At 37.1% G+C, this 10,771-nt stretch overlaps 1 protein-coding gene across 2 annotated transcripts; it reads left to right on the top strand.

Moving 5' to 3' along the window:
- Positions 1 to 251: 251 nt before the first annotated feature.
- LOC132274879 (uncharacterized) lies at positions 252 to 10,263 on the top strand. 2 transcript variants are annotated; one of them, XM_059776228.1, is made up of 3 exons: positions 252 to 883; positions 1,126 to 2,924; positions 9,614 to 10,263. In XM_059776228.1, the coding sequence occupies exons 2-3, from the start codon at positions 1,308 to 1,310 to the stop codon at positions 9,953 to 9,955; spliced, it is 1,959 nt and encodes a 652-aa protein (XP_059632211.1). In that variant the 5' UTR covers positions 252 to 883; positions 1,126 to 1,307; the 3' UTR covers positions 9,956 to 10,263. The 2 variants fall into 2 exon arrangements, with proteins under 2 accessions (XP_059632211.1, XP_059632210.1); XM_059776227.1 differs by having other exon boundaries at positions 252 to 2,924.
- The last annotated feature ends 508 nt before the right edge of the window (positions 10,264 to 10,771 follow it).

The following is a 10,771-nucleotide window of genomic DNA, read 5'->3' as shown; positions in this document are numbered from 1 at the left end:
CTGTGTTGAGCAAATGGATCTGATGGGTCAGGTCAGAACTACCCTTAACAATCTGACAACCCATTGGCCTACCCTACAACTATCCCTCCATTAACTACTGTTTAGACCTCATGTGGCTTCCCAAATCTTAAATAGTGTGTGTGTATATATATAAATAATATATTATAAAAATAAATAATAAAAAATAAAAAATAAAAAATTGACCAAGCAATGAAAAGAAGTCTTAAAAAGAAATGGAAATAGGAAAGCAGGTTCCCTCTTACCAGGGTCACACGCAGCCTTCCCATTTTGAACGCTCTCTCTCTCTCTCTAAATTATAAAATCCTCTCTCTAAAAGTAAAATGGAACCTTTGCTCTTTTTTTTCAACTCCCTACCATATCCCCAAATTACCTCCTCAAATTACAATTTTCTCTCTCAATCTTATTGCACAATAAATATGGGTGAATTTTCTATTTTCTGATTTTCTCTCTCTAAAACCATGACATGTATGTGTCAGTCTCTGTTTACGGTTTTCCTTTCGTGTTATTCCTTTCTCATATAAACAGTGTAGCCTCTGCTTGGATGGTGGGGTTTTGTGTTATACTTTTCTTGTGTATTCCTTTCTTGGATTCTTTATCTTTTAAATTCTCTCTTTTATCAGATTCCCAAACACACTAATCTCTCATTGGATGCACATACACAATATATATATATATATATATAGATTTAACATTTTTCACAGCCCCCACATGCTTGTTATTGGGTTTGTCTGATCTGGGATTGGATCGCAAAGATCTCTCTGTTCTTTTTCCCCATCTGCAGAGGAGGTGAAGAGAGAGGCTGAGAGGTGGTGGGGTTCTCAGCAGCTGAGTCCTTTTTGGGGGCAATATTAGCCTCTTGAAGGTGAGATTTCTTTAACCCTCTTGGATCTTTTCGCTTTGGGTCCCTATAAGATTCTGTACTTGCGGTTTGGGAGAGCTGTAACTGTTAGGTCTGTGTTGTTGCTTTGTATCTTTTGGGTGTAACATGGACTGGGTGTGATTCAATTGTGGGAAAAGATTGTGTGGGTTTTTCTTATGTTTGCTGACTAATTATGAACTGTATTTGTTTTCTTTGTTGAATTTGGTGGCTTTGAATGAATAAAGTTACCATCTCTCATAGTTGGTGTTATGGGGATTTGAATTTTTTGGTGTTGTGTATCCATCATATATAATTGATTTGGAAGAAAGGGTTCTTAAATTTGATTCATTTGCTGGTAGTTTTGGGGGATTCAGTTGAGTTTTGGGTTAATATAGCAGAGTGGGCTGTGCTTGTATACTCCTGAGGCATGGCGGGTGTTGATGTTTCAAAATATGGCCATAGTCCTGTGCACAAGGCCATAGCCATGAAGGACTATGCCGGTCTTAGGAGGATACTTGCCGGCCTCCCCCGGTTTTGTGACCCAGCTGAGGTTCGTAATGAATCCGCTTCACTGGCTGAGGAAGAGAAAGCTGATGCAATATCTGCTATGATTGATCGCCGTGATGTCCCAAACCGTGATACACCTCTTCACTTGGCTGTCAAACTTGGTGACGAGACTTCAACCGAGATGCTGATGGTTGCCGGTGCAGATTGGAGCTTGCAAAATGAACATGGGTGGAGTGCCCTCCAAGAAGCAATTTGTAATAGAGAGGAAGGGATTGCAAGGATTATAGTTAGGCACTACCAGCCTTTGGCTTGGGCAAAATGGTGCAGAAGGTTGCCTCGATTGATAGGGACTATGAGGAGGATGAGGGACTTTTACATGGAAATCACATTCCACTTTGAAAGCTCTGTCATCCCTTTCATTTCAAGGATTGCTCCTTCTGATACTTATAAAATTTGGAAGAGGGGTGCGAACTTGAGGGCGGATATGACCTTGGCCGGTTTTGACGGTTTCAGAATTCAGCGTGCTGATCAGAGTATTATTTTCCTTGGTGATGGGTCTGAAGATGGAAAGGTACGTCCTGGTTCACTTTGTATGATCACACACAGAGACAAGGAGGTGATGAATGCTTTGGACGGTGCTGGTGCTCCAGCAACTGATGCTGAGGTGCAGCAAGAAGTGGCTGCAATGTCCCAGACAAATATATTCAGGCCCGGAATTGATGTGACTGAGGCAGTTCTGTTGCCACAATTGACCTGGAGACGGCAGGAGAAGACAGAAATGGTGGGCCTTTGGAAGGCTAAGGTTTATGATATGCACAATGTGGTTGTAAGCATCAAATCCAGAAAGGTACCAGGGGCTATGACAGATGATGAGTTTTTCGCATCTTGTAATGATAATGAAACAGAGACTGAGGAGCTTGATGACATTCTGACAGAGGATGAAAAAAAGCAGCTTGAAGTTGCACTTAAGTTGGATTCATCAGATTTGAGCAATGAGAATAGTGATGGGATTATTGGGCACCGCCATAGTTGTTATGAGCAAAGAGAAATTCCCATCGAGGACTTTAGTAATTGTAGAAATGGAGAGACTAAGCAGGAAAAGAAAGGATGGTTTGGTGGCTGGAGGAAACGGGATACTAAACATGAAGAGCAGAAAAGGATTGCCCCACCAAGAAGTTCACTTTGTGTAGAAGAGAAGGTTAGTGATCTACTGGGTGATTCTCCATCTAGAAGTCAGATCAAACCAGGGAGACGCTCCATGGAAATTACTGTGAGTGGGGATGAGCACAGGAGAGGAAGGGATACTAAAACATCATCCTCTATGAATTCTGAAAGTGGAAGTCGACGCAAGGATGGAAGCCGTGAGAATGAGTATAAGAAGGGCTTGAGGCCTACTCTCTGGCTTTCCCCAAATTTCCCATTACAAACTGAAGAACTTTTGCCATTGCTTGACATTCTTGCTAACAAAGTTAAGGCCATCCGTCGTTTGAGAGAACTTCTCACAACAAAACTTCCAATGGGGACCTTTCCAGTAAAGGTATGTTGCACATAAACATTTTAGTATAATTCTCATACATGTTTAGTTTCTTTATCTTCTCTTGTTCTGATTTACGTTTGTTGCACGGATGCACCCTTTGCAACTAATTCATGGGCCGCTCTCCTCTCTATTACTTTCTATATATCTTCATGTTTGTTTCTGTTGAAGTGACTGATAGTGATACAGTTCAACTAAATTTCAGAAAGTGAAAAAAGGGCAAACCCCATGCACAAGGCTCCTGCCACAGTGTGGAGGAAATTGACCCTGACTTAGATTTAGTTGGTCTTAGCATTAGGTGTCATTGCCCTTGCAGAAAAAGAACTTGTAATGTAGCCACTGTACTTTCCGCTTGGTCAGATTTTACCTTCAAGATATTTATGCATTGTGTTACATAAATCAAACCTTAGGACCTAATTATCACATAATATTAGGGGACAGCGGGAGACATAAGATTTTTACAATAGGAAAATAAGGGAAATAGTAATTGAGAGGATTTTGGGTAACCTTTTATCTCCACAATTAAGCACACACTATAAATGCAGTCATGCGTGCATCCATACACACACACACACACACCCACTTGTCCCTATGGGGACTTGGACCATTGACCTACTTTGGAAGGCGAGAAAGCACCACTAGGCTACAACCTTTGGTACCTTTCAAATATTTTGTTTCAATGAACATTAATATATTAGTTTATGGGACGCGTTCCCCTATTGAACGCCTTTTTTAATTTATATCAAAAAAAAAAAAAAATGAACATTAATATATTATGGTTACGTAGCAATATATAAGATGTATAGGACCATGTAGGGAACTGATGCCGACCTAGTGTCACATGTTCAAGGAGGTTGGTAAATTGATGATGGGACCCAATGAAGAAACACTAGCACACAAGGATCTTAGACCCAAGCAATCATGAGCACAACAAATGTAAGGCAACATAATCTGATACATACTCAACTCAAATCAACAAGACCTTTTCCTTACTATTTGGGGACAATTGCATGAATGTTGTTTAATCATTCCACTCTAGATAGGGTTATAGTTCGAGTCACAATTGGATGCACATATGTGTCTATAGATTTATTTTTGTTAGGTTGTAGTATATTATAGAAAGATGGATAGATAGATAGACAGATAGCAGGACAATCCTTTTAAGAGAGAAAAGAAAGAAATTTGGTTCAACTACAACAAAAAGAACGATTCAACACACCATACAACGCATTAACACCCGACTCTTGATAATTGATAAATATATGTCAAGAACTTATTTCGGAAGATTAGAGACTCCGAGCTCATCAAAGAGTCGTCCTAGCTTACCAAAGGTCTCTATCTCCAACTAATAATATTTCAACATCTAAATTTAATGAAGTAGTGAATTGCTATAGATACAAATATAACAGCATCTTGATACTTAATGATAAAAGGAGGCAGGTTTCATTTTTTTCTACATGCTCTATGTTTTTTTGCATCCAAAAGCCCATTAATGACTCTTCTTGGTAAAGAATGTATTAGGTTGATTTTTTTTTTTCTTCCTCATATTGTGGTAGTAGCTCACAGAGGAACAAGGTGGTATCTCTCTCCTTTACGTGGGGTAAGATAAGGTTCATGTTTGGGTACCTAGCATCAACCACAATACCACATTATATAACTCTACATGGTATAAATGAAAAGAGATCATAGAGTTAGAAAAGCTTGATGGTGAAGTTTGATGTATTCACAAGAGGACTAATGTCATTCTGGTTTTGGAAAGCTAAGTGAATCGTCGGAATTGCTTGCAAGAAATTGTGTCATGTGACACTTCCTTCCCAGCCAGCCTGGCGATGCAAATGTGAAACACATGTTGAAGTCACAAGCTGCATTGACATTTATGCAGCATATCTGCATATGACTTCAAATTGATGCCATTGATTTGGTTTGTGGCGGGAGTGGAAAAGATGCTTTTATATGAATGTCATCAATTGCACCAATGAAATCCAACATGAAATATTCATGTGGGGTATTGGGGTGTGAAGTTTTTACTCACCAATATATTTAACAATTAAAATGCACATACTTAATTAATGTCAAGGGACATTAGGTTTGTATTAGGTCCATCCATCTCAACACTCTCAGTAGTACTTGATATTAAAACATTTGCTACTTTTATCCTTGGCTACAATCAAAATTTTAATAAATTACAAAAATCTTTTATTATTATTATAATTATTATTTACAGTTATACTTTCTTTCATGTGATAAGAAAATCATAATTATAATGCTGATCAAGCTGGAAAGCATTTAAGAAGTGTCAAGCACTCAAGCACATGTTTGAAATTAAATAATCTCATTTTTAGTTTTGAAGCATCCAAGATGTGTCTAACGTGTCTAGGAGTGTCAGATATATTGGTGTTTGATAGTATCCAATACTGACACCTCTCTTAAAAGTGTTGGTGCTTCTTTCTCGATTCTCATTAGTCTGGTTATACTACCCTCCACTAAATCCACAATTGCAGTCTAGTGTGTTGGACTACTTGTTTGCGGCAGAAACATTCTTCCTTTTCCCTTTCTATTCCACCTTGTCTTGTTTGTTCTTTTCTTGAACTGTAAGGAGCATACCCAAAATGAGTGTCTACTGAATATTCTCTATTGTTGAAGCTTCCACATTGACACCATTGTCTGATGCAGCAGAATCATTCTTTCCTTTCCTTGCTGTTTCTAGCTTGCCTCATTTGTTTTCTTTCTGAATCTCTATAGAACATACCCAAATTTCATGTCTAGTGTTGAAGCATCACATTAACACCTTTGCCTGATGATGCACCATACTCACACTTGCTACCATATCTTTGGACAGTACTAGAACATGGAGTGCAGACATGTCACTGTTTGTAGGAACATCCATGAACAACACATTCAGCTTGTTTCTATGCTTCAACCCCTTCTCCTGAAGCTTGGCAGCATTAGGAAATATCTGCAAGGTTGTTTTCAACAAATTTAGTGTATAGTATCAGTAACATGAAACAAATTGTGAAGTTACAATAATGACTAAACATAATATTAGGCACACCTTTATCTATTCGGCAACCACCTATCAGATGCAGATATTGTATGTCTTTCATAGTGTCAACCTAGACCTTTCTCCATAATGTCAAATTATTGCCAAAGCTGCCAACTTCTTTAACCCTTGTCAATGATCTTTATGCCAAATTCATAAGTTTTCTCAGCGACTTCATAAATTTTTTGAAATAAATTATCCCCATCTGGCCTTCTTAAAATGTTAGGGCCTATTGCTAGCTTTGACTTCCTCAATGCAACATATGTATAAATGTTTAGCTTCCCATACTGTTTTCACCTTATCCCTTGTTTGCGCTTCTCTTTACTTTATTATTTTGGGTTTGGGATCCAAAAGTGGAACTGGGTTGAGATTTTGTATTGATCACTCGCATACCCAAAAGCTTCCTTGCAATTCAAAAGTGAGAATATTCCAAAGTTAATTACAACCTAGCAATTCTTAGACTTCTATTTGCATGATACAGTGTGGTGGTTCAAACTTGGTCCACTGACTGAATTCTGTTTTTAAGTTCGAAGAAAACATGATTTGTTGCAAATTGCACTCATGAGTTTTTGATGTTCCCATTGACCAATGGGCAGTTTTGTTCTAATTGATATCTACTAATTAGAGCACTTGATAGTTTATATATAGGAGATGGGAGTGAATCTTTAGGAATGAATTCGCTGCGGTCTGATGATAATAGAAGTGTTATTTTTAATGCTTTGACCAGGCAGAGTTGTTGTGCACTTGATTGTTGATATATAGGAGATGGGAGTGAATCTTTAGGAATGAATTCGCTGCAATGCTTTGACCAGGCAGAGTTGTTATATCTTTTGACTTTCTTTCTGGTCTAGGTGAATCTTGTTCTGAGATTTACTGATTGATATGAAGAGTTTCTTTGCTTGAAGGAAAATACACGAGATATCGTTGGCTTCCTTCTATTGACATATTAGAGCAGATTCCTTCCACCTTTTGTTGTCCAAAGCGTTTAGCTGTTTTATAACATCCTGAATATGTTAGAACACTTTCGAGGCCTATATAGGCAAGGCTGATATCGATGCAGCCAAAGGAGAAGATGTGATGAAGACTTATTCAGAAAATGAAGATTCGGGATGAAGTTTAAGGATGACATGAATTCTGTTTGTTCAAAATTCTAAGTTTTCCAGTAATCATTGCAACGGGTGGGACTGGGTGTCTAATTATGTATTACTCGATGGACTCATTCTATATATTTATGGTTTATGTTCAAAATAGTGGCTCATGTAGAGGAGAAAGTCGAGAGACACAAAAGCAAAAAAATTGTCAAACATCAAGCATTCCCTCGGGATTTCATGATTTTCATACTTGGTTTTAAAGTAATCATTGTTCCTTTGTTCTTATTTTGTCTTATCTTTTTATATTTTGAAAAGATTTACACTACCTTAAAACATGTGCAATAGTCAGACAATACAAGGAAGTGAAATGCTCATTGAGATGAATAATGAGACTGTAATATCTGGAGATATACATCACTAAAAATCAAACATTTGTACAATTGATTATTAAACTTATATACTGTACATGAATGCTATTTAGTCAAATATTTGGAGTTACTTCTACTGCAACTTTTTATGGTTATTTCAGCATGTACATGTTTAAAATATACTCCGTATTCAAAATATTATCATTGATAATAATTTTCATTCTATAGTAGACACAAATACTATGATCTTTCTGTACTTGTGACATTGATAAAATGTTTTGATTGAATTTTAAGGAAGAAAGTCTAGAAAAGGTGATAAAACAATAGATTGGGCGGGGTTGGGGTAGACAATTCAGTGATCTGTTTCAAGTGTAAATACCTTTCCATGGACTTAAATTATTCAATTTATCCTCCCAAATTGGAGTTGGCTATGATAATCCCGAGCTTCAAACATTTGAAATTTGGGTTACTGACATTACCTGTCCTTATAAAAAAGTCCCCTCCTTGAAATTTCAATCAAGTAACTGGAATAATGACTTGGTGGTTTGTTATCAACCTAGTTGGTAGTTGTCTGGGTAATTTTCACGTTTTTTTTTTTTTTTTTAACCTGTACAAATTTGACCGACTTAACATCTTCTTTGAAATCCCACCAAACCCATCCAATAAGTCGAGTCTTACATGTTCGGCTTTTTCAGTGTTTCTATCTGGAAGCAATGACGTAGTTTACATTCAGTGAGACCTGATAGTCTTCTTTTGTGCGTGTAATTCCGTCAATACTTCTGTCACCAGAAATGAGGTAAGCGATATTTTCTTCTTGTTTCCAACCCTTAAAACAGGAAAACAAAATTGGTGCAAAAGGCCCCAGGTTAAGGTCTCGGAAGAGAGTAGAAGACAATATGAATTAAGGAACATTCAAAACCAATATTTTGAATTTTTGCAATGTGGATTCCTGAAGGAGTAACATTAATAAGTGTCTGAGGTCAAGTTTTGGTGAGGGTACACATTTGTAGTTCCTTAAATCATATTTGGTCAATTGGGATTAATTTTCAAGTGAAAAGTAGCTGTATGCTGGTCAGACTTTTTCTGGACAATAAATTGTTGTAGGAAGAAGAGAGTGAATGCAATGCAACAGGAACGAGAAGTGGTTAATGAGAACTACTGCTGGACCTTGAAGTAATGCTCCAAATGTGCTAGAACAGAAGAATATATTTAGGCGGTTCATGTGCGAGGACAATGTTTTTGCAGGAATTAGGATCTAGTTTATGTTCTCTATGACCAACTGTGTTATTTATGGCCAAATCACTGCTTGCAATGTTGTCTTGTTGAAACACAGAAAGGACATTTTTCATAAAGTACATTCCATGCCATTTGCTAAATATCAAACTGGTAGTAGAAAATAGAAATAGCATAATTGTTTGTTCATTCTAATAGAGTAAAAGATTTTGGGTGAGTTCAAGTGATGATAAGTTTTCTTCTCTTTGATATGTTTTGTTGTGGAAATGTAAAATAGAAGGTTCAATGCAAAACCATGTTGTGAGCAAGAACCTAAAAGAGCAGAGATCATTTGTGGTATTGTACCTTAAAACTCATGTGCTTGTTATACGCACGCACAAACACAAAAAAGTTAAAACTCATTGCTATCCATCTTTGGGATTTTAGTAATATAAAAAGTATGATTCCTTTTTTCCAGAATGCTTAGAAATCTCTACTTTCTACAACACCCCCCCCCCCCCCCCCCCCCCCCCCCCCCCAAAAAAAAAAAAAAAGAAAAAAGAAAAAGAAGAAGACAAAAAATATATAAAGAAAAATAAATTTTTGTTTTTAGTTGCTAGTTAGGTCCATTGCACGTTTTGACTTCAATCTGTTCTGTAGGATTTTATAATTGATACAGCTTTTCATCTGATGTAAGAACTAAGAAATTAGGGAGGAACCCTGGTTATCTGCTCCTTTGATGAATACATGCATTAAATTTTCTGTATTGCTTTTGTTGATTGTACCAGCTCTGAGATCTCATAGCACAGTTTGTTAATTATACTCAACTGAACCAAGCATTTTCCCAACCACTTGGGGCAACCCAAGTTTGTTGTGTTTCCAATAGGATAGTTTCATGTTTTAAAAAAACTTCCAGAGCATTCAATCTTTTCCTGTTGAATCTTCATTCCTCTTTGCTAAGAACTTCAATATGGTTTCCAGGTTGCTATCCCTGTGATTCCCACTATTCGTGTGTTGGTTACTTTTACAAAATTTGAAGAATTACAGCCATTGGACGAATTCTCAACACCCCCTTCAAGTCCAACTGCTTCAGGCCGAGAGAGCCCAGCAATGATGCAGTCCTCAAGTTCATCATGGTTTCAGTGGATAAAAGCCCCTTACAACCGTCCAAGTTCTTCCAATGGTGGTTCAAGCTCTAGGATCGATAATATTCAGGATCCTTTTGTGATCCCACCGGATTATTGTTGGGTAACAGCTGAAGCCAAGAAAAAGAAAATGCAGGAGAGGAATAAATCGAAGAAAGGAAGAAATCAGAACCAGTAGTTTGGGGTGATGATAAGATCTTTGTTTGTAAAGAGGATTTGCCTCCTAAAGGGAGAGATAGGAAGGGGCAAATTGTTTGATTGATCCGACTAATCTGCAATTATGTAAGAACAAAAATTAGTGGGCCGTGATTTTATGTAAGTTATGATCCTTTGTAGGATGAAATCTGTTAAATTATTGTGGGGGGTATAAAAAAAATTCCAGATTGTGATTCTTGAAAATGCTTGTAACCAAATTGGGACAATCTTTTGTCTTCTGGTGGAAAGCTTTTACATAATTTACGTCACTCGGTACGCTTCACTTGTTCTTCTCTTGATTTTATTCCTACACTTCCTGCTGACAGATTGGTTGCTATTTGTTAAAGCTAATTATTGTTTATTCACTTTACGTTTTCAAGTAAATTTTATTTATCTTGTCACAACTTGGGACTGTTTAGCATTTTGTTGGGTGACTGGATGTTTTCTTCAATTCATTGTCAATTTTCCCCATTATAAGTCACATCTTATATATTGGCTGATTTGCTTGGAAAACATATTAGAAAAGTCTCAAAATTGATGTGTTGTGAATATATATATATATATATATATATATATATATTTCCTAGCTCGGTGTAAACATAATTAATAGATGTTGGTGTTGGGGGAGGGGGGGTGATTCTAATATTGACATGACCCTACCTTTGATTTCACTGCATTTTCTAGGTTATCATGTGGACATACTGGGGGCTACTTGTTTGTTGGTCTTGGAAACATTTCCTGTTCATTGCATTTCCTTTGTGTCTAAAATACTTATTTTATCTATTTACTCGATGAAAGA

This window comes from Cornus florida, unplaced genomic scaffold (assembly GCF_030987335.1).
Source record: "Cornus florida cultivar Cherokee Brave unplaced genomic scaffold, ASM3098733v1 CherokeeBrave_3.0.0_Hap2_Chr09, whole genome shotgun sequence".
Lineage (NCBI taxonomy): Eukaryota > Viridiplantae > Streptophyta > Magnoliopsida > Cornales > Cornaceae > Cornus > Cornus florida.
Note: the sequence above shows the minus strand (reverse complement) of the source record. Positions and strands in the feature narration are given on the sequence as shown.

Bases quoted from the DNA above. Each gene is read 5' to 3' on its own strand.
- LOC132274879 (XM_059776228.1), top strand. From the start codon at position 1,308: ATGGCGGGTGTTGATGTTTCAAAATATGGCCATAGTCCTGTGCACAAG. The intron at 2,925-9,613 runs GTATGTTGCACA...TATGGTTTCCAG, and splicing joins TGGGGACCTTTCCAGTAAAG to GTTGCTATCCCTGTGATTCC.